The 24591-nt window shown below is 46.1% G+C and overlaps 1 protein-coding gene across 3 annotated transcripts in view; it reads right to left on the reverse strand.

Moving 5' to 3' along the window:
- Positions 1-1715: 1715 nt before the first annotated feature.
- The window catches only part of LOC149344206 (progranulin-like), a 115292-nt gene continuing 92416 nt past the window's right edge, over positions 1716-24591 (reverse strand). For 2 of the 3 annotated variants that reach the window (XM_089546210.1, XM_089546207.1), the window contains exons 2-6: positions 16375-16435; positions 10824-11138; positions 8248-8538; positions 2957-3229; positions 1716-1927 (exon numbers count right to left, since the gene is read on the reverse strand). In XM_089546210.1, coding sequence (XP_089402336.1) covers positions 1773-1927; positions 2957-3229; positions 8248-8538; positions 10824-11138; positions 16375-16426 — 1086 coding nt within the window. In that variant the 5' untranslated portion in view covers positions 16427-16435 and the 3' untranslated portion in view covers positions 1716-1772. Of the gene's footprint in view, positions 1928-2956; positions 3230-8247; positions 8539-10823; positions 11139-16374; positions 16436-17089; positions 17266-24591 lie in introns of all 3 variants that reach the window. The other variant, XM_089546208.1, reaches the window with a different exon arrangement.

A 24591-nucleotide genomic window follows, 5' to 3' on the forward strand; every position in this document is an offset into this window, starting at 1 on the left:
CCAAGGTTCATCAACCTAGGAGAACAGGCCTGGTTTAATGCCCTTTCCTCCGTGCATGTCAAAACATGCACGGAGGACATATTTCCAAAATTACAGAATTTTCCAAATTTTGCGCGCTTTTACTGAGTTATTGTGTCAGTTTGGCCTCAGATTGAGCAATTTCCAATTGCTATATTTTGTAGTCGTCATGCTTGGGCACAGCCACAGGAGTACTGCTCCTCCGTGCTGAAGTTCGCACTGCGATGGTATCGGTTGCTGTGCTGAAAGTTATTTTTCTTTTTATTATTTCTGCGTTGTAATTCAAGCTTTCCTCTCTGTTATTTTACGCACACTAGGTCTTACTCAATCGCGCTTCTCATGTACCTGCTCCACTATCCAACATTTATTTCCTAACTAGCTCTCATGCGCTTCCCGGTTGTTGTGTGATACGTCGCTGTGGGACAACTGGACAATCTGGACAACAGCACGCCTCTGAACAGCTACTATGCGATAGGCGAAGGGAAGAGGACTAACGCAGAAGAAGATAAAGATGACAGGCGATGAAACCATAATATAATAAGCAGCAAATTTAGTTCAGAAGGCATCGTTCAACTGCTAGAAAAGTCATCGGCACGCGCACAAACGACGGCAAACCAATCGAACTCACTTACCCCTCCCGTGCACTAAGAGCGGACGTCCAGCCCGATGCCATACATGAGCTGAGCTGTAGAGCAGCCTTCACAGGCTTTGCGAAAGTCCGCCCAAACGCCCAAGAAGGATTCCTCGGAGAGCAGACGAGCGACTTGCGCTCGAAGTGCTGTCCCTCTGGCCACACTACAAGACGAGAGACAGTCTCCGGGGCAAGGCGGACAGAATATATCTGCATGCGCCCATGCGAAAAGCATAGCTATAAACAAGGTTCTGTTGCCGCCTCGCCAAATTATAAATTTCGAGATGATTGAGGTGGCATGGAAGTTCCCTGTCATCTTGGTTCCGTTTTGTCCAAAGAGTGATTACGTCTTCAGAAATTTCGTTTAGTATGTAAATTATGCTTAAGAGAAACCGGCACAAATCCGAAGGTATCACGCCCAATTCTCTTATTATTTTTCTAAGAAATGCGTCAAATTTTTCTGCTATTGACTTGTGAAGCAGTGAACACTCACTTGAAAAATTATCAGCACTAGGCCGAAAACATCTAAAAAGGGCAAGGGAGTCGTAGAGCTTTTTACACGTTGAGCATGAGGAGGAAAATGGACAGCCGGTAAATGCTACGAAGCGAGTTTGCAGGTGATGTGCGTACAATATTATGAAATGCTGTCTGGGGGAGGAAAAGTAAAAAAAGAGGGCGTTTGCGCACCTCCCACTCGCAACGTCTTCGCATCTCTTCCCTCGCGCTGCTCCTCAACACCACGTTGTGCGCGTGAGGAAGAGCACATGTCTTTTTTAGGTCACTGAAGATAATGTATATAGAAGAGACACACGCTAACAGCGTCTATGTTTGTTCGTTTTCATTCTCGTCGTGTCATAGTTCGAGCATTCAACACTACGCTTCATCAATCGATCTACGCTCTTTCGAGCTTACACTCAAACAGGCAATCGAACAATCATTGAACATGCGTGTCAATCATTCCCTTATTTTATATCAGGTAACGGAAAGAGGATGCGGCGAAAAAGCGCATTGTCTCAGCTTGACATCATACGCTCCCGTGCAATACGCTCAGGCACAGATGGCGAGGACTTCAATTTATTTTCCTTAGCTGTCTCTCTGGAGTGTGTGTGTTTGGGGGGGATGACTAGCCGACGCACTCGTAGCCCGGCGGGCAGCCCGAGATGCCGGATGCGCAGCACACGCCTCCGGCGTAAGGGGCGCACCGGTACGCTCCATACCGGTCCCGGCAGCAGGAGCCCGTGCCACACACCATCCACGTCGGGCACGGCACCGACGGATCTGCAGCGAGAATATACGCCTCTCTTCAGACGGCTGTTGGTCACAGTCATTGAGGATAGTGATGCAACAGCCTTTTAACTTACTAGACAACGAGGCAAAATGCGCTCCGCGGGGATATGATGTAGTGACGTGTTCCAGTGCATGACGCCGCGCGTAAAATGTCGATGTTGATATGGTTAGCATAGAACTTGCAGTGTTAATTACACAATACTGCAGGTATGGGTCTGCGCATATGTCAGCAAGAATCTAGGACAAAGGCACGAGTGATTTCCTTGCATGCTTGATCACTCCAAAAATTGTCGCCAGCCTTTAAATATTGCTGAAAAAAAAACAGCGCTGAGACGAGGGACAAAGAAAGAAGAAGACAACGGGACCGGCGCTTACTATCAACTGAAAGTTTATTAGAAACAACACGTAATATATACTCCATCGACAACCAAGAGCTAATGGCAACACCAAAAGCCATAGTGATACATCAATCACCTGAACCAAGATACTTTAGTTCACAGTCATGAACTTTTACAGAGGGGGCGCTCACACACGAGTCAACACTGACTCGTGCGTGAGAACCCTTCACTTGTGGCGGCGCTCAGGCTAGTGCCTGTTGTTGCCGGTGAATGCTTAGTACGTGCGCTAGCACGTCGCGTTTCACTTCGCTTTCAATCTGAAGCTAGAGCTGCAAAGCTGGCTTTAGGCAAAAATAGGCGAAATCGGTGATGCACCTGCTAGTGAGACATAACATATCGCAGGGGGCTTGCACGCACAAGGGGATTAAGCGCTGATCAATCCGTTTAAATGCGATGTCATCTCAGCCGGTCGACACAACTGCCCGGAGGGCCTCCTCTGAGGGGCAGTTACCGCTTCGTTCATGAGTTATATCTGACAATAGACAATTATTTAGGTAACGCTACGTAGACTTTCATTCTGTTTATAGTCAGCGCATTCGCCATTTGCAGTTATGTTTCCTATTTTTCCGTTTCATTTAGCTTCGAGTACGTGCGTAGCCCCCGTATGTCTCGCTATACTCACACGTATCGCCAGGTGCCCCCACGAAGCTGGGGTACTTCCTGGAGGCCAGCAACAAGCCTGCAAGCCGTCCGTCTCTCGGCTGGCAGCGATGTCCCTCGGCCGCCGAGTACACGCATCGTGTGCCACGCGGACAGCAGTGGTCCTCATCCCGGCAGCACTGTGCCTCCCGGTGGGGGCAGCAGGCGTAGCGGCCGGTCGAGGACGAGGAACGGGCGGCGCAGCAGGTGGATCCCTGGTGGCAGAAGCTGCCGTCGGGGCACTCCAGCCACGGAACTGTAGAACCCAGAAAACCCCAGATGGGATAGCTCATCAGAGTCGGCGTTCATCGTAATCGATTGATTTCGCTTTTGTGCTGTGCTTGGACTCGCGTACCGGCTGGTTCACAATAAAAAGACCTCGAAAGAATTGAAACAGGTGTCATGAAACGCTGTCAGTCCGGTCATTCAACGAGCATCGAGTGAGAAACGTCCGCGTATTTTTTTTCCTACGAAAAATAGAAGGAAAAGTCTAAGATAAACCTTGATATTGCGAACGTTCTTTCTATGATTTGTGGTGCGCCAAGTAGGATATGGTTGCACTCCTCGAACACTCAGTGAGCCTATAGACAAGGGCGATTCTCGACAAGTGTCCTATAGTGCCCGTCATCACGCGCGTTTCTTTTCCACGTTCATCGACTGCTATTCCTAAATGTTCAGCTCCGTCTAGTGTTAGTTCTCATCGTTTCTACAGCTCCTTGCGGCTTTGCTGATGTTTGTTCAGCAGAAAAAAGAGGCATTTATTGATCAGAAAATTTGATTTAAAAATGAAGCTTTTTTTCCCCCCGCCACTTGATTCAAACTTGCGACGTCAAGACCGGGAAAGCCTCCGTGATAACCAACTGGGCGCGGGTGCAGTGTAGACCTAGCCACCGTGAGAGACTAGTGTGAGTGTGTCTTGGTCTTTTTTGTTCTCCGAGCTCTTTGGTAGCCGTAAAATTTCATTTTGCTTCTGAATGCATGGTTCTTGATGCCTGATTCATTCTCATTGCGACACACGAACCTCAACTAAAGCCCCCCAAACGCTGAGGGGCTTCAGCGCTCTACTCGCGGGCACCATTTTGTGGTAGTGCAGCAGAGGCGCTAGGCAGCAAAGGGAAGGGGAGAGGTCTTTGCCCCCGTGCCGCGCTCTTCTGACCCCCCTTGGTCTCTCCAACTTTCCCTCTTGACCCCTCCGCACCCCTATCTTGAACAACGAACAACCCACCTCCCATGGCACAGGGACAAAGGCACGTCTCCTTCCCTTTTCTGCTAGCCTCTGCTACATTGCCACAAAATGTCCGCGAGCCCTCTATATTTTTCTGGCGTACACGACAGGAATTTTACCTTTTGCCATCTTTTAGAGGCCAGCAGCCTGTGAGTGAGTGAGTGAGTGAGTGAGTGAGTGAGTGAGTGAGGCAGTGAGTGAGTGAGAGCAAGTGAGTGAGCGAGTGAGTGAGTGAGTGAGTGAGTGAGTGAGTACGAGTGAGTGAGTGAGTGAGTGAGTGAGTGAGTGAGTGAGTGAGTGAGTGAGTGAGTGAGTGAGTGAGTGAGTGAGTGAGTGAGTGAGCAAACATTTTTGGGGTACATATCAGAACTCAAGCCTTAGGGTGTGACGGACGAGAAGAGATCTCGAGGGCTGATCTGGAGGAATGGATGGACCAAGAATTCGCGAGTGAGAGGGACAAGCGGGCTACCGGAAGAAATATCGCGCTAGAGCGGAAGAGCAGGGTCGCGGCCGTTTTGAGGCTGAGCGAGCTATGCTTGAACTGGAGTTGCGCACGCAAAAAGGTCAACGAGGTTGAGGTGCCGAAGCTTCGGGCGCGTCGAGGGAACTCGTGACTTCGCTGTCCCTTCGTTATCACAGCACGCACAAGTTGATTCCGGCATTCAGTGAACGTTTTGATGAGCTAGACAGGGAATATGTAAACGATGAAGCAAAGACGTCATATCGCTATATGGTCGAGCTAGGTCAACGCTTGGAGAACACATGTGGGATGGCACAAGACCAACTCATGAAAGAAAAAAGTAATAAAAGTAACTTCTGTAATGACAACACTAAACCTTGTGAGCTGGCCGCCGGGGACAAGGTCATTTTACTGTTACGATCTGACCCGAACCAGGTGATCCTAACATAGGCTCGTTTACCGTCTTGGAACGACGAAACTCCGTCGACTACGTCATAAACATTGAGACCCGCGTGAGCTCGTTTCACATCACAATACTCAAAAGGTATTAGCGAAAGCCAAAATCTGAATGAACCATCTACAATGCTGCAATTTGGATATTACGACCTACCAGTACTAGCTATAAGACAAAAGGAACCTCGTCGAGAGATAAAAGTGTCACCGAACAATTGTAGGCATGTGCTCTGTTTCTGTGCTCTTGCCCAATAAGAAATATTAGGGGTTAACAGCAAGCGCCTTGAGCAGCGTATTTTGACGAAGGCTGCACATTTGAAAAGGCGCTAAGGCTCGGGTTTGGCATTCAGTGGTGTTTCCTTGAACTGAACCCCAGCGAGATTGAAGCGCGAGACATTGACAAAGTCAGAATTACGTAACAAACTGCGCACTCTGTTCACTCGCAGACATTATCCAAGCCATCTGCGTCCTGAACAGCCTGGGAGCCAGAGCTGTGCCAAAGGAGACAATTTTTGAGGTTGAAATTTTTCCACACTGTATTTAGTGGTTACGCTGGTACCGACAAGATCATTTATTTGCCTGAAAACCCCGCACGATATTTCCCCTAGAACTGATCACCAGAAAAAAGTTCGAGAGATTGCGTGCAGCACGAATGTTATTGCTCATTCATTCTTCCCATTTACGATAAATACGATTTATGATAAATGAAATCGTTTGGACGAAATGGTCATCGATGTTCCACCCACCATGTGCCCCTCAGCCTTGCTACAAGCCTGTCTTCTGTGAGTTTCATTGCATATTAGTTGCATTATTTTTGTTATTGTGTTTGGTATTCTTTTTCTCCTCGACTTTTATTTTTTTACGGATGGCATACAATGTAATCACCCTGCAATAACGTCTCATGGGCGATGGAGGTATACGTGTATATAAATAAATAAATTGCAACTGCGCTCCCCCTATGAGAGTGGAATTTATGGAGAGGATTCCACTGCCCTTCAATGTTAATTTTTTTAGCGGCGATAATTGCGTGGTGGTATAAAAGGAACAAATTACGTGAGCGCGAAAATCTTTACAGAACGAATGAAGTGCGAAAGACACCGGCGGTGGCGTTCCGGCGCTGTTTGTAAATGCTAGTTGCCGCTCCGGCCATGTTTGCAACCTAGGCAGCGTTTTACCCATGAAGGCGCAGAGTAAGAACGAAGCGCAGGGCTGAGTTGAAATTAGTGAAGAAAAGTCACAAATTCTGCCGATAAAATCGGGTGCACCGCTAGGCAGCGTCCATTCTCCGATTCTTTTTTTCTTATTATAAAATTATATTATGACAACTGGTGATAGAAGTTTATCTACGCGTGCTACTGCATAATGTGCGCAGAAGGAAATAATTTAAAAAGCTCCTCAAGGCAGGCGATTTCAGTCTACTATAGCGTCCAATATTTTAGAAAACCTCTCAATAAATGCATCAAAAACAAAATGTACTCTTTGTGTACAGCAGGTACTCGCGCAGAAATGACAGAAAACGTTAAATTGAGGCCATACGCAATCCCATTAAAAAATGCATTAAAAGGGGAGTGTTTTCTCGAAAAACATGTCCAGAAATTAACATGCTAACTGCATCTGTGTAAAACTCAGAGAAACAGTTGGCGCACTTAATAGAAACCAGGATTCCCTTCCTATCGTCCTAAAAAGTTCATACAGAATTCTCCTTTTTACTCTCAGTTTTGATCTTGTGTGTCAGAGTGGCAAAATACGACTTCACAAAACCTGCAGAAACTGCCGGTGGTGCAACAGATAGCAGTACGAGCTACAGAGAACGTCATAACGTATATAATTAAGAAAAACGCAATGTATACACGTCTGGAATCATCTTTACCTAATGCTAGCCATAAAGGAACTGAAAACGTTTACCCACATCGACACCAAGAACCATGGCAAATATGATTTTCACGCATAAATTGTGGTCTGCATGTGCATGTTGTTTGTGTCCTACCTAAATTAATTTGCTACTTTGACCTGCATGTTTCGATGCTGAATAACCGACGTCTAAAAGAGGTATTCTTGTCACCATAAAACAACTCCATTTTCAAGATATCGGAGTACAACAGACTGCTTATTAATAAATTTATCAACATCCCCGCATTATTGTGCGGAAATACCTTCTATGACGCAACTACTTTTCCTGACTGCGCACGTTTTCATAATCTTGCGCCATTTATCCTCAGAGTGTTTTTTTTCGTCGTCTTTAATGTGCGATCATGAGTGACAAATTGGGATATTAGTGCGAAATCACACATAGCCGCACTCCCCATGTTTAAACAGTGTTTCTGTGTGTGTGAAGTCTGTAAGTAACAAGTGTAACTGGCTCACTGGGCCTGTGGACACTTCAATCGCGCTGTGAGTAGGCGCAGAATCACTGTGGTGGCGTCGACCTACAAATCGAGGCAGTTATGCGCCGTTACTTTTCTGAAAACCAGCGTAAGCTTTAGACTCCGTTGATTTTGAGTACTTTGTTTGATTTATTGGGGTTAAACGTCAAAAAGCAACTCAGGCTATGAGGGACGCCGTAGTGAAGGGCTCCGGAAATTTCGACCACCTGGGGTTCTTCAACGTGCACTGACATCGCACAGCACACGGGCCTCTAGAAATTCGCCTCCATTGAAATTCAGCCGCCGCGGCCGGGATCGAACCCGCGTCTTTCGGGGCAGCAGCCGAGCGCTGTAACCACTGAGCCACCGCGGCGGGTGCACAACTGGCTCCCTGGGTCAGTGGACACATCAGTCGCGCTTTGAGGTACGTGGTGTCCCACGTGTAAAAAAAAAACGTGCTTTCGCGCAGTATTTAGTGCTTAGCATTGCTAAACCGCCAGCCATTTTTATCTTTTATACAACTCTGGATATCGATTACACCCTTCCTCAGTTACAATTACAGTGTTGTTTTTTGCCCTACATGTAATTAATTGAGAATGTTCCCACTGCTCAATGTATAAGGAACCTTTTCCAAGCTCTGAGGGAATAGCTTTTTTTCCACAGCCTCTCTTTACCACCCGTATTCTTTTCGTGAAATAAACGTTATCTGATCGTATAAGGGCACGGCAAATGCCTGCATGACTAGCGATACCCAATCCCGGCAACACACTCACCGTCGTCTCTCTTTGCTAGTGTCCCCCTGCGCGCCGGAACGGCTCCTAGCAGGCCGGAGGCGACGGTTCGGTTGCTGCCGGACGTGTCGGACTCCGGCTGCACCGTGGGCATGCAGATTCCCCAGCGCGGCTCACAGCGGTTGCCCGCGGGGCAGCAGCTGCCGTCCGGGCAGCACACCTGGCCGTACTGGTAGGGGCAGCAGGTGTACGAGCCCACCGGGTACTCGGGTGAGTGGCAGCAGCTGCCGCCAGCGGGACACGTGCTGCCGTCTTGGCACTTGACGGTCTCCCCTGGAGTCGTCAAGGTGCACGCGCGACGGTGGCGCCACACCAGAAAGAATGAACCAAATACAAGAAAGTGTAGGGTAGTTGCAGCAGACCGACAGAGTGGCACCGATTAAAGGTGCACTGAAGAGAAATCTGAACTCGTATTTTTGCCGCGGGAATTCAATCTGCACGTTCCCAGCAATCTTAGAAACTGCGATTTATTGCCCTGTGCCGCCGATTTCCCTAATTAAATCGGATTAACGTCCGGCTCCCGCCCTTTCTTTTATTCCCCGCCGACGGTGGGAGGAGTCCACCAATGCATGGAGTGTCTTTCAGGCAGTCGCGTGGCGACTTTGCTTTCGCTTTTATTTTTTTTTTTCCTTTAAGTTTCCGTGAGTAAATAGGTCTAGTCAGAGACTACATAGCTGTAAACTAGGCCCACGGAAATAAAAATACACGAGGACTCTTTGCTTTCCCCGATCACTACGTATCACTCCGCCGATGGCAGAGCGGCAAGCCGCCACGGGACTGGGTGAAAGGTTGGTCGACTCCTCCCACCGTTTGCGGGGAATTAAAAAAAAAAGGCGGGAGCCCCACGTTAATCCGATTTAAATTAGGGAAATCGTCCGCACACGGCAATAATTCGAAGTTTCCAAGAACGCTCGAAAAGGGTAGTTCGAGTTCCAGAGGTAAAAACACGAGTTCAGATTCCTCTTGAGTGTACCTTTAAGTCGCCTGACACAGGCTCGAAGCCCCCTAGCGTGCGGACAGCTCGGCGCTTTGTCCGCGTGCGCACAGTACCAACGTTCTTGGGAAAAAACAGCACCAAGACGACGGACGTAAAAAGAAGAGACACTACGAGCGCTGCCTCGCAGCTGAACGTTTAATCACAAAGCACAGAATGAGCACACACTCTAAAAAAAATAACATACACAAAAACAGGAACAAAACAGAAGATAGCAATGAGGCACGGCTAGATATAAAAACTCCCTTTCAGGCAAGACAACTGATGGGTCACTAGCACATCATCATCATCAGCCTGACTGCGCCCATTGCAGGGCAAATGCCTCTCCCATGTCTCTCTCATTAGCCCTGTACTTTGTCTGCTGTGGCCAACCTATCCCCGCAAACTTATTCATCTGATCCGTACACCTAACTTTCTGCCGCCTCCTGCTACGCTTGCCTTTTCTTTGAATCCACTCGGTTACCCTTGAGGAAAAGCGGTTATTTTGCCTTCGCATTGCATGCCCTGCCCAAGCCCATTTCTTCCTCTTGATTTCGACTAGGATGTCATTAACCCGCGTTCGTTCTCTCACTAGTTCTGCCCGTTCCGGTCTCTTAACGTTACAACTGCCATTTTTCTTTCCACAGCACGCTGAGTTGTCCTTAAATTACGCTGAACCCTTTTCGTTAGCCTCCGCCTTTCTGCCCCGTAGGTGAGTACTGGTAAGATACAGCTGTTGTATACTTTTCTCTCGAAAGATATTCGTAAACTGCAATTCATGATCTGACAGAACCTCCGTATGCGCTCCACCCCTTTCTTATTCTTCTAGTTATTTCCCTCTCATGATCCGGATCAGCGGTCACTACCTGCCCTAAGTAGACATATTCGTTCACTACTGGCACATGCGTGCTCGTTTTTACAGATATGATAGGCCTCTGACAACTCCCCAGTTAATTGATAAGGACGCCGAAACAAAACTGTGGCTTAGTCAAGAAGTGGTTCACACCTACCGCATTCACTGCAGTGCTTTGCTAGATTTGAAGACACCGATTTTCCCATACGTTTCGTTCTTGCAAGCGTACGTTAAACACCGGCCACTTTGTGCGAGAACACGCGACCACAGGAGAGCGGAATTTTTTAAGAACTTTTTTTTTTCCCTGCCTTTCATTACGGGGCCTATAAAGGGTTCCTTATAGGTCCGCTATTCAGTAAGGGCATAAGGGAGTACGGGGGCGCCACTGAGCATGCGCAGGAGAATAGCCCGAGGGATGAGTTGTTTTGCGCATGCTTACTTGCGCCCCGGTATTTCCCAATCCTATTAACCGATGGGGTCCCCCTATCCTAAAACTCTAATTTTGCTCGCATCAGTAGCTCAGTGGCTACGTGGCAATCTGCTGCAAAGCAAAATATCTCTTGGGTGGCCGCGTTTGGGTGCAGGCAAAAATAAATAAAATGCCCGCGTGGGGAGTTTTCTGCGACTGATGCGCAGCCCTTGATTGCGGCGTGAGTCAGGGGCTCTGCAGCTTCGCAACAAAAGGAAAAGAACTTTCATTATGAGCAACCTTACTCGTCACTTTGAACTCACGTGGACTGCAGGTTGTGCTACGTAGGTTACGTCTCCTAGGAGGCACCATCGGAGCTGGGGCGTAACGTGAAGCGCCGTCGCCTTCTTCGCCTACGCACGCGCCATTCAGACACAGGTGTCCGTCGGGGCAGCAGCTGTGATGTTGATGAGAGCCAGTGGCGCCGCCTTTGTCTCCCCTGTGTTCGCAGGGCACGCCTCTCTCGTAAGGACAGCAGCCGTAGCCACCAGTCACCGGAAGCAGCGGTGTGCAGCTGGTTCCGGGACCACACTCGCCGCCGTCGGAGCAGAGGTGGCTACCCGGATCATGGGCAGCCCCTGAACGAGCGTCACTATGCAAGAGAAAGGCCTCTCCCACTGCTCTTATGTTACCGCGGATACTGAACACCTGCAAAGTTGCTGACCTAATCCCAAACTTCTAATTATCTGCATCTCCAGCTGTGTTTTTTCACTGCTATTCGCTCTGGTATCCAAATCACCACCACTTATATGATGCCCAGGGTGTTACGGTAACTATATTCGAGACTTTTAAACGAAAGGCACGTTAGGCGGCAATAACTTATTGAAAACTTCAATAGCTCTCAGTTCTTTTCTGCCTGACGTGGAGTTAGAGGCTTTCATTCTTTGGCGTTTCTTAATCATATCTTTTTTCTCCTGAAAGAGCTTGCCGGTACCCTGTCTAACCATTCTACCGCCTACTTCTGCTGCGCCCTCCGTAATGATAGCTATGAGATTATCGTTCATTGCTTGAACATTGATGTGGTTGTCCTTGGTTAAAGCCGAATACCTCTTCTGCAGCTAGATCATGAATTCATCTTTCCCTCTTCCCGCTAAATCTTTGGTGGGCTCCCGCCTCACTAGTTCCTTACGTTTCCTCTTCAAGTATAGGCTAATTCAAAACACACCATTCCGTGGACTTCACATCTTCCACGATGCTAGGATGGGCGTACAGTATGCCATCTGTTTCGTTTTTATTTGAGTCTCGCAATACGAGCTCTCCCACGCCCATTTCCTGTTCTCCCGTTTGAGAACAGGTAGAACGTATCCATGATCCGGAAATTATATCTCTCTGCGAACTCCCTGCAATTCCCTATATCTCCCTATATCTCTCTGCAACTCCCCCTGCACCTAATACACCTTTGGCCTAGCGACCCTAAATCGTCCGTCATTTTAGTGCGATGTTTGTCTGTTCGAAGCCTCTGGCAGGTGGTGGCCTGCCCACCGGGTTGTGGGCAACCCGTCACTAAGCGTTATGGCAAACTAACTATGCAAAACATTTTATGGCCACGAGTGGGTTTCAAACTCTCCGCGATGCGAACACATCAGCTTCGTTGGCCACTGCATTACACCACTACGTCATCGCCCCAGCCGAACATCCCGCGTGTTTAACTGCCAGTCGCTAATGCTGCGCTTTGGATGCCGTCGTCTTCATCAACTTCCACCCGTGCGCAATGGATCTTTGACGGCGTGTGCAGGGCATTGCGTGCGTAATGGATGGTTTGGCGGCGTGTTGGTCTTGATGTCGATATAAAAACCACTTTTCCTTTCTGAAATAAACCAGTGTTGGAAGTTAGCGCCGTGTGTTGTCTGTCTTTCTAGGCCCTTGTCTCTTTGCGCTACGTTTTTACCTTTCAAATATGAACCAACAAGCCCAAGCATATACCCTTCTGATCTAAACACACTGCTTTATCGCCTTGCCCTCTTAAACCGAACTTCGAACCGAAACCGAACTGAAAATCGAAGAGCGAGCGCACCTAATCACCATTTCGGCTGTCCGCGCCAAATCGCCCGTCATTTCTTTTTTAATCTTTAGAAGTTCCATAAGAGTTCCAGGTTGCCTGGCAACTTTTCGCATAAACGACATATACAAAATTTACCCGAAGTGAAAGACGACGCACTACGCCACAGCCTAAATCTAGCATTAACGTGTTGGTCGAGTGGAATATTTTCTAGAGAGGCTTTAGAATGGGCGGTCTCGTCAAGGGTGGGACGGATATGGGGGAGAGACGTGGAGGGGAGTTACGGCTACAGCGCGGTTTTCGCCGAAAAAATTGTTAACGGAAGATATTTGGAAGTTTGGTTGGTTTGGTTTATGGGGTTTAACGTCCCAAAGCGACTAAGGCTATGAGAGACGCCGTAGTGGAGGGCTCCGGAAATTTCGACCGCCTGGGGTTCTTTAACGTGCACTGACATCGCACAGTACACGAGCCTCTGGAATTTCTCCTCCAAAGAAATTCAACCGCCGCGGCCGGGATCGAATCCGCGTCTTTCAGGCCAGCAGCCGAGCTCCATAACCACTGAGCCACCGCGGCGGCGATATTTGGAAGTGCCCTACTATATAAATACACTTATGTGACCGTGAAGTAACCGCCAAATTGGTAAGCAGCTTCAGAAACGAGTAATCCAACTGTAGGCAAGAGATAGCCTTTGATCCCGGCTGCGGCGGTCGAATTTCGATGGAGGCGAAATCCTTGAGGGCCGTGTACTACTGTGCGATGCCAGTGCACGTTAAAGAACCCCAGGTGGCCGAAATTTTCGGAGCCCTCCACTACGGCATCCCTCATAGCCTGAGTTGCTTTGGGACGTTAAACCCCATAAAGAAAACCAAAACAGATCTCCATGGTATCCGTACGGAGGTGAGCGCGTTGCTTGTACTATCTTGATTGAAATATGTTGCAACCGGTATCAGGTGCTCATCATTTCACGACCGAGCTTGCCGAACTTAGTCGTGCGTCGGCACCACGCAACATGAGTGCGCGTTTTTCCATATCTCTCCTTCCCTTCCCCTGCCGTCCCTTTCCTTTCGCTGCTATAAAATATACGCTTAGATAGCAATAAACGTTCTTCTGATGCCAGCACCTGACTCGTGTGGTACGCGTGTTCTCAGAAAAGAAATTGCTGGCGGTTCAGCACTGCTAAACACGAAATATTGCAGGTGGACAACAACGCCTCGAACCCGAAAGCGCGATTGAAAGCGCGTTTATTTTCCTTTCGTGACTTGCGCACATATGGAAGGCGATGGAGACGAGGACGCGCAGTGCATAGCGCGAGTGTGACAAGAGGCGTGATGGGCTGCTTCAATAGCACAGTGCTTTCGTGCAGTGGCCAGCGAAGCTGACCTGCTTGCGCCACTTAGGTTGGAAATTCAGTCGCAGCATTATTATTTTTTTTCTGCAGGTTGGCCAAGGTCAGCCTCATTCAAAGTTTCGTTTATTTTTTTGCCATTTTCCGCATCACGTGACTGACTTCAGAGACTTCACCACAAGACGCCATTTTCCAGGTTACGAGGTCAATAGTGCTTTCGCAGTAAATATTCATTGCACCTCTACCTCGTAGCCCAGACGCGGGGCATTTTTACCAGCGGATAGAATCTTCGTCCCCTCATACCTGGTCACATTCCAGGCGGCTCGATTGATTGCGCCGAATTTTTTTTCCCGCTCACTTCCGTCCTGTTAACTTTTGATCGCGGTTGTTTTGTATTGTTAGACTCAAGTGTTGCCCTCGCTGTTGGTCTTCGAAAAGCGTTCATTAAGTTGTGCCCTTTCACAAATGGCGAGCCTGCATGCTCTTGAAAAGCTACTTTATCGTTTAAGGGAAAGGTTCATTTATGTTGTTTAGCAGGGTAATCATGTGGGCTAGTTGGTGTGGATAAAGCTAAATAAAACTGGCAACAAAAATGGGACACAAGAAGAAGGAGTACGCAAGACAGCGCTGGACTAGCAATTGATGTTTCATTGAAAGATGCTTAAGCACACCTTTGGGCAGTACCACAAACCTACCTTCCTCATCAGAGTGCAGCAGGCTAAAGTAATTACAACAAAGTTTTTGACCACTTTGTCGTGTTGTGTTCCGCCCCTACTAGACGCTTCACCGTCTGTGTCGCTTACGTAAAAAAATTAAGCTACCAAAAAACGGTGTGCGCGTGCAAGAACTGCAGATTTTGTATATAAATTGGCTGCTTGATGGTCGAGTGTTTTTTTGGTTACGTTTTTTGTGAATTTGTGAATATTTAGGGACGCCTGATGCGCATGCGCTGTTTGGTTACCCGCGTCGGCCATTTTTTGATAAAAACGTCTGCAGTTTTTAGTCTAGCGCTGCCATGCGTACTTCCATTTCTTGTGTTTCGTTTTTGTTGCTCGTTTCATTGGGCTGCTTAACTTAAAGCTCGGCAGTTGTTCCAGCCTTTTTCTGCCACGTTTCAGGAACATTACAAAAAAGATATTGAGAACATTGGATTAACGTACTGCTACTATTACGGGGTAGCTCCGCTTGGGAATGCAGAGAGCGGACACGGAAGGCAGGGCTTTAAAACCACAGGCGTTTACTGCAGGCACCAGCCGACACTGCTCGACCGTCGTCTTCTTCAAAACTCACGAGCTTCGTCTTCGTCCTTCCTTATGCGCATATCAGTGCATGCATCGCCCAATGTAACACTACCCCGCCGGCTGGAAAGCACCGTCCCGGTGCGAACTAGCGTCCAAACCAGGATCCGTGCAGTACGGCTTGAGGCGTGCACCATGGACCGTGTCGGTGCCAGGTGTAGAGGTATAGCGTGCGGGATGCAAAAGCGCAATTTCGTATGTCACGGGAGTCACTTGTCGTAAAATACGGTAGCGTCCTGTATAACGAGGCAAAAGCTTTTCCGAGAGGCCAACGCGGCGAGCTGGGGTCCAAAGCATCACGAGAGAGCCGCAAGACTACTGGGGGTTGCGATCACAGGAATCATAGCGACGTTTCTGGGAGTGCTGGGAGGCTGTGAGTCGGTTGCGAGCATCAGCGCGGGCAGCATCAGACGACAGGTTATTCGTTCCGCGCATTACATGAATTCTCAGGTCCATTACCACCTCTTGGTTTTGCCTTCGACATTATGAACTCGAATTATCACTCAAATGCTTGCTCCGCTTTATCCGTCTCTTGACGCCACGGTATTTTCTACTTGATCGCTTATTTTGTTCACGTTACGTACAAGCATTTAGAAAAGAAAAAGAACGCAACGTCGACGTCTTATTCAGGCTTAAATCGAAGTCGGAAAAATAATATAAGAGGGTTCATTACAAAAGTTTAAGCTTAAACCATCCAATTGCTTGGCCCTGGAAGAATGTCCTAAGACGCACGTCACTCAATACAATTGTTAATGAAGCTTTCTGTTCGAACTTCTTTATCGACAGATGAAGAACACGCCACCATCATCATTGAACATCAATAATCATCATTCATGATCTGCAACTCGCTCTCGTGCGGTCCCTTGGCTTCCCATTAAAAAGAATGTTTTCGTCATGACGCTCCGTCTCCAACCTCCGAAGTCTACGCGGAAACAGGGGGACTCGTAGGTCCACTGCATTTTCTACTTGCCGCGTAATCACAAAGTGAACAAGGGAGTTAAAACCTCAGGGTGCTTTACAAAGTTTCTACAAGCCCACTTATAGTAACGTTGGCAAGCGCCCTGAGGATTTCCCCTCCCTTGTTCACTTTGTGATTATCAAGAACCATCTGACCAACCTCTCTCTACCTTGGACTACTTGCAGCGTAGTATGATGAAGAGCTTGGTGCTTACCTGCGAGGGCAATTGTGCTAAGAAATGTGGCGAACAGCCACATACAGTGCATAGCACTTCTCTGAAAAAAAAAGAAAAATTGTTTTGCTCTCGCATTAAGCCTTTATTAGTTTATTCTGATCTTTCAAGCAAACTTAAAGTTATGCGCCAAATTATTTATATTTATATTACTGTCAATCATCGCGTTTCAAGCTTTATTTTTTTTTCATTTGAACTACCTAAATACTTCTGCGAGGTTCGGTAGGTCATATCCAAGACGGAGAATTTGTTTTTGCTGCGCCACAAAAATGTGGATTTGTTTCATGAAGTGCTCTACCGTCCGCGGTTAATGGCTTTGGGAAATTGCTGCTACCCCCGTTTCCCAATGTAGACAGCCGGAAAATCCATTAATAAATGCACTCTGCAACATATTTTGTGACCCTCTCCGATGTCACTCCAATTTTTTTCTCATGCGTTTCTCAGATCACTGGAAAAAGAATTACAGAAAAGCCTTGAGCCAAAGGAAATTCCATATATAAAATTTAGAAGGCAAGGATATTGAAAAAATCATATTTCATTCGCCTTTTTCAGTAGCCTGTTGAAGATAGATGGACACCGAATTAGTCCCTATGAAGTGACAGCCTGAAATGGGCAGCTCATTCCAACTACCATTTTGACAGTGTCAACATAACAATTATAGGCATAAAAGAAACCTCAATAAGTGCTAGGGACTTACCATTTCCTCCCGCTGGTAACTGGCAAAAGACCGACACATTCAACTTCGATCACGAAGAGAACGGCGTCGCAAATCAATCGTTCCAGCGCTAGTGGAACAGAGGCGACGGGCACACACAATGAAAGTACTCGAATAGGTGTGTGGACGCTACAAATCGGATATCTGTCGGACAGCATCTGCACATACGATAAGCACGGAATCACAGGCAGAGCACATGCCAAGAGATAGGACTCAATAAAGACGCGTCTAGTGCTGCGCCGAGCAATGCATTCCCAAATAGAACTCGACTGGACCTCTTTTAACTTCATTGATGTTTAGCACGCTAAAACATTATTAACCACCAGCTTTCTTAAATGTAGAAATACTTTTCAGCGGGATTGAGCAACCAGCGTATATCAGTCGTGCCCCGTTAATGCGGTGCATGGGATGTGCAAAATCGCAGCAGAAGATCCCCCATCAGGCCATGAGTCACCATCACGCGTCTCATGGGCATACTCCACCACATTACTGAAAAGATAGGCAATGATAATGGATAGGTGCAGCGGCTCTCCTAAGAGACATGGGGGCGCAATTCCGTAACATTGCCCCCATAAACTTTGCCCCCCCCCCCCCTCCCCCCCCCCTTCCTCTGGACGAAGCTAGCGGTGCAGCTGCGTCGACACGCCTCCGCTCCGAGCGTGTTTGTAGAGCATAGCATTCGGCAATTTAGAAGACAGCTCGGAAAGAGTTGAACAATGTTGCTGTTTTGCATTGTGCAAACGTTATTTTGATGGTCTTAGTATTCTTTATTTGTACCGCTTTTACAACGTTACAAATAATTGATGGAATAAATTTTCCATATCTCTAATTACACATTTATTTATTTATTTATTTAAAATACCTTACAGGCCCCATAGGGGCATTGTGTAAGGGGGGTTACAGAGTAAGCAGCAAAACATGAAACAGGAACAACTGTAGTAATGAAAGGCCACAAAGGTACACTTAAGGAAATAACATGAGTAAAACTTAACGTAAGGCATTAATACTAGAAAGTAAAAAAAAAGAAAAAAGAAAAAAAAGAAAAAGAAAAAAAGAAGAAAGAAAAACGCAAAAAACACAAAAAATGACCATATCAGGGAGTACAATTCGTGAAGTGATATTCGGGGAAAAAGACGCAAAAAAGCAATAATATATACAAGGCATACAAGTGAACACACGACGCAGCATAAAATAGCAATTCACAAGAGCGAGGTAGCAATGAAAAAAGAAAATCACAAGAAGTTCAAAGCAGATTGCCAAGTGTAAGAGACAAGATAAAGTGATTTGTAAGTGCTATTGTGAAAAATGCTCGTGTAGGAGATGACGAAATTTTTCTTGATCTGACTCGGAAGCAATGTGATCAGGCAGATTGTTCCACAAGCGAATGGCGGTAGGGAGTGCGGAAAAGTTAAAAGCATGTGTCGTACCGTACATGCGCGCAAAACTTAAGTGGTTATTTAATCGACGAGAGGTGTTCGAGGCGGTCTGGGTATGAAGTGTGGATTGTGTGGCATTATAAACATATTTGTGAAACAAGGATAACAGAGCGATATAACGGCGAAGAACTAAAGGCTGTATGGAATGATCGAGTTTCATTTGCGTTACGCTGGAGTGATGGCTATAATTACGTGAAATGAAACGGGCAGCTCGGTTCTGGACTGATTCAAGCATGTCGGTTAAGTATGTAGGATGTGGGGACCAAATGGATGATGCATATTCGAGCTGTGGACGAACAAATGTCTGATAGGCCAATTTTCGGATGTTGGAAGGTGAATTACCCAGATTACGACGTAGGTAACCTAATGTCCTTGAAGCTTTTGCGCAAACGGCTGCAATATGGTCTGTCCAGGAGAGGTTTTCGGTTAGTTGAACACCCAAATATTTATACGATACTGTATGTAACAATTCTTTATTATTGACGTTGTATAAAAAATGTGAGTTATCACGCTTACGACTAAAAGAAATTACCTGACATTTTGACACATTTAAAGCCATTAACCAGGTGTTACACCAACTATGAATTAGGCTAAGGTCATTTTGAAGGGCCAGGTGGTCGTCAGTACTGTTAATTGATCTGTAAATAATGCAGTCATCAGCGAAAATACGTAAGCGAGAAGAAACATTAAGTGGCAAATCATTTATGTAAATTAGGAAGAGTAAAGGGCCCAAAACGCTGCCCTGAGGCACACCAGAAGTAACGTAAGTAGGAGACGAAGCAATATTATTAACTACTGTGAACTGTTGACGATTCGAAAGAAAATTTCGAAGCCATGTTAGGGTGAAGGAGTCAAATCGAAGTGCAGTTAATTTAGCAATAAGGAGACAATGAGCTACACGATCAAAGGCTTTGGAAAAGTCAAGGAAAATGCAATCGGTCTGCTGGTTATTATTCATGTTAAGGTGCAGGTCAGTCGTGAATTCGAGTAACTGTGTCTCACATGATAATCCTTTCCTGAAACCATGTTGATGGCGAAAAAAGAAATTATTGGACTCGAGGTGATTATAAATATGAGAAGCAATTATATGTTCCAGCATCTTGCAGCAAATGCAGGTCAATGAAATTGGACGGTAATTTTCCGGGGAGTGTTTATTCCCAGTTTTAAATATGGGTATGATTTTTGCCATTTTCCAGTCATTAGGCAGCTGTCCCGATGACAAAGACTGCTTGAATATATGGTACAGAATGTTACTGGATATAGAAATGGTATTTTTTAATATATTGGAACTAATATTGTCAATACCAGATGAAGTAGAAATCTTCAAATTATTAATAAGACATGCAATTCCCTCCACCGAGATTTCAATACTTTCCATGAATGGCCAGTCATAGTCAGCAACATCAGGTACATTGGTATGATCCTCGCGGCTGAAAATCGATGAAAAAAACGTATTAAACGCAGAGGGGCACTCATTGTCAGGGAGGGGAGTATTTGTATCGCTATGCAAGGCTATCTTGTTAGAGTCACGGTCAGGTGATATAATTCGCCAAAACTTTTTCGGATTCGAATTTAAGAGAGAAGGTAAATCTGTGGAGAAATATTTATTTTTGGCTGCAGCTAAGGCAGAACAGTACGTTTTTAAGCAAAGGCTGTACCTTTCCCACGAAGGAGCATTATTGACGCGTTTAGCGGTATTGTACCGACGTTTCTTTTTATTCCTGAGCTTACGTAGGGCATTAGTAAACCAAGGATTTGTTTTGTCATTTGCTATCGAGACCAACGGGATATATTTGTTAATTAGAGCAGACATTTTATTCTTGAAACATACCCAGTTATCTTCCACCGAGCGATTATAAAAAGAAGGAAGTAGCGTGCGGTTGAAAAATACTTCAAGTTCATCGTTTATTTTAGAGTAGTTTGCTTTGTTATAATCACGTATTATTTTCTTTGAGATCCCTGAAAAGGGTAGTGGAACACTAATTGTAACCTGAAGTAGATCGTGATCACTAAAGCCGTTTAGGTGAACTACGGATTCAACGGTTTCGGGGGTGTTGGTGAGTATAAGGTCTAGAATGTTAGTACCACGGGTTGGTTTGTTAACGACCTGGAACAGGTTAAGATCTAAAGTTAAGTTAAGAAAATCCACAGATGTTCGACAAGATGATGATAGATTACGCCAATTTATGAGCGGAAAGTTAAAATCACCGAATAAGTAAACTGAATGCGCAGGACAGAGCTGGAGGGCCGTGGATATGCTATTGCGTAGTTCTGTAACGAAAGAAGTGCTGTAGTCAGGTGGACGGTAACAGGCACCTACCAGTAGTTTGGTCGAATTTATTATTACTTCAACCCACACAATCTCAAGAGATGAGTTCGAGTCGATAATAAGTGAAGATAATGATTTTTTAACACCAAGAAGAACGCCCCCGCCTCTCTTGCTAGTTCGATCTTTGCGGTAAATATTATAAGAATGGTTGTCAGGAAGAATTTCGTCGTCTGTAATGTCAGGATTTAGCCATGTTTCGGTAAGAACAAGAATATTAGATTCGTTATCGTCAAGCAGAGAGCAAACTAATTCGCGCTTGGGCATGATGCTTCGTATGTTTGCGTAAGATAGTGTCAACAAAGACCCATTGATTGGTAGCTTTGACTGTGGAAGAGCCCGTGAGGAAGTGCTTATGTCTAGCTATCTTTGCGACATGACAACGGTATCAGTGTTTTTTTCGTACGTGTAAGTCTGATTACTTATAAGCAGCCGATCAACTGACAGTTTAAAAGGAATTTTTTGAGGTTTGGCGAAGTCAAGCAGCTTCCTTCTAGCTTGTCGCGTAGCTGGGGAGAAATCTTCACCGATTGAATATTTTGAGCCTTTTAATTTGTGTGCAGATGACAAGATGCGTTGCTTGTCTTTAAAGAAAGTTAGTTTAGCTATTATAGGTCTGTTCTTTCCTTCTTGGTATTTCCCAAGCCTATGTACGCGTTCGAATTGCGAACTTGTTGTTGCAGTTTGCAGTTTTTCAGAGCAGAATTTTATGACTTCCTTTTCAGGGGTAGCCCTGTCCTCTCCAGGGTCATCTTCTATCCCGAAAAACAGCAAATTACTTCGTCTGAGCCTGTTTTCTGCGTCCTCACATCTTGAAGTTATTGTTTGCAGCTGATCTGTGACATCACGTAAAGTTCTGCTTCCTTTTCCGTTCACGCTCGAATTTGCAGCGCTTTCTGAGGGAGTGGCCAACTCAAGCGCCGCAACTTTGGCTTTTAGAATGATGAGTTCATTGTCAGTGGCAGCTTGTTTGTCCTTTGCGCTTTTTAATTCTGCTAAGAGCGCCTCCTGTGCGGCCTCTAGTTTCTGTATCGACTCAAGAGCCGAGGCAAACGCATCTGCCTCAGCTTTTGACATGGGACCTGGGTTCGTCTCAACATCGCCAGAAAGCAAGAGGAGCAACTCAAGCATTGCAGAGTAGAGGGAACACAGGAGTAAATTAGAACGCTTGAAGAGATCAATCCACTCAAGAGGGCACGACACCGCGATCAAACAGCAGTTGTTACTCTTAATGCATGAAGCACACCGTACGTAACTAACCTGCAATAGCAGTAGCTGAGTACGCTGCATACTCGATGCGGTGCCGTGCCCGAAGTGGACGCTTGCTGGCTGGCTTTTAAGTCCTCTTTCGGTGGTGTCCGTTGTAGCCCCCAATCGCCGTTGCCAGATGTGCGCTAAAGTCTGGTCTGGATTCGGCGCCGTGATTACCAAGGCAAGCCGAGGTGGTGTCGCGTCATCGGTGCGCAGTCTGCACGTGCCGGGAAGTGCTGAGCAAACGGCCCAAGTGACGGTCACCTGCAATAGCAGTAGCTGAGTACGCTGCATACTCGATGCGGTGCCGTGCCCGAAGTGGACGCTTGCTGGCTGGCTTTTAAGTCCTCTTTCGGTGGTGTCCGTTGTAGTCCCCAATCGCCGTTGCCAGATGTGCGCTAAAGTCTGGTCTGGATTCGGCGCCGTGATTACCAAGGCAAGCCGAGGTGGTGTCGCGTCATCGGTGCGCAGTCTGCACGTGCCGGGAAGTGCTGAGCAAACGGCCCAAGTGACGGTCACGTAGGCTCTCCCTGCAGTTGCGTCGTCTGCGTCCCTGTCCTGCTTGGTCGTTCAAGTTAAAATGGGCGCTGCAGAGCGAGGTAGAATGGCTTGAGTTCGCTGTTTGTGGAGCGTACTTGGTCGCCGTTCAAGTCCTGCTTGGTCCTTCAGTACAACGTGGGCGCTATACAGCGTGCTACAACTGCCTGCTACAACGACGGAACTGCTACAACTGCTACAACGACGGAAATCCCGAAAATGATAAAAAAAAACCTGCGCGAGCATGCAGGCTCGCCAGTTGTGATGGCCCGCAATTTAGACAAAGCTTTGCAAGAACCAACAGTAAGACTGACACTTCAGCTCCGTAACACAACAACATGCAACTCACAAATTCTCCTACGAACTGATACCACGGAGTCAAGCTTATATAGTCATTACTGAGGGGTGTCCTTGAGTGACAATGGCGAATGGGTAAAAAGAAAAGATTGCTAACAAAATATTGGAGCTGTGCATGCATCTATACTAGGCACAATCTAAGATGTTGGTCAAATGTTTAGGGGAATCTCCCAAGGTGGAGTAGATTTGTAATAAGGGAGTAATTACTCATTGGCATCCACCCGAGCGCAGCCATACGGCCACAAAGGAAAGCTATACTGCTTTCTCAGAAACTTCGCAGTTAAAGAAAAATTCGCCCTGGTCCGGGGTTCGAACCCGGGACCACCGCTTCACCGGAGCAGTCGCTCTACCAATTGAGCTAACCGGGACGGCAAGCGTATGGTAGGGCGAGAGCGAATTGATCAGTAACTCGAAGTTGGAACAGTGTTGGTCAAATGTTTAGGGGAATCCCCCAAGGTGGAGTAGATTTGTAATAAGGGAGTAATTACTCATTGACATCCACCCAAGCGCAGCCATACGGCTACAAAAGAAAGAGTAGCTTTCCTTTGTAGCCGTATGGCTGCGCTTGGGTGGATGTCAATGAGTAATTACTCCCTTATTACAATCTTAGATATTTGGTTGGAAAGCACTGCTAGTTGAAAAAAAAAATCTACTTATTGTATGAAAAGTCGCAGAAGTTTTGGGACACAGTGCTTGAAATATGCTTGTAATGTTGCTTCATCGTTGTGGTTTAAAAACTTCAATAATGTTTGGAATAATATATTTTAACAATGCTTATTTCGAATGTTATACTATTCATTATTATGTAACATAAAATTATTTGTTAAGGAGGGGACGCCACAAATAGTAGTTTAGTCAAAATTTCTATTTCTATATTTTTCGCGATCCTCATGTCTTCTTCTGTATTATGGCAAAAAAATTACTGCGAAATTTGCAGTATACATTTGGAAAATGTTTTTTTTTTTTATGTGTGACCGTCGAAAATTGTGAGCGAATCTCGCTTCTGATAGTCCCGGCGCATCTTGGATTCCGCAGTTTTCCGAAAACGGAGCATTGCCATCTTAATTTTATCATGAAGAGGAGAGATAAGAGTTTCCACTGGTTCAAATTCCTCATCTTTCTGAAGAAAAGCAAAAGCAAACGAGGTGGTACAAACAAGACCACGGAAAAAAAATTCATGCTGATTTTTTCAGCTTTCACTTTTTGTGCGATTGCAATCACCCATTTCTCGGGCATTTCGTAACGAATGACAGTAGAATGACCCTCTTTTTAAGCATGAATTTTAGAACTTTCATGAGTGCAATAAAGCTCTCGATTTTTCTATGTACACGTGTAACAGATCTTGAAAGTTATTTTTGTAAGAAACATTTTAATGTCAATATGCATAATGGATTTAACTTTTATGTTCATAAGTACCAGGCTTCTGACAATGGAAATAATATATTTATTGCACGGGACACGGTTTTGTGAACGTGCTTGCGTAAATTTATGCGCTATTTTTTAGCGATTTAGTATTATTTATTCTTATGTAAATGGCCATTAACCCACGGCTTTCTTATTTTTCTTAATAAGTTAAT

The sequence above is a fragment of the Amblyomma mixtum genome, chromosome 5 (genome assembly GCF_055824585.1).
Source record: "Amblyomma mixtum isolate Tamu chromosome 5, ASM5582458v1, whole genome shotgun sequence".
In the NCBI taxonomy this organism is placed as follows: domain Eukaryota; kingdom Metazoa; phylum Arthropoda; class Arachnida; order Ixodida; family Ixodidae; genus Amblyomma; species Amblyomma mixtum.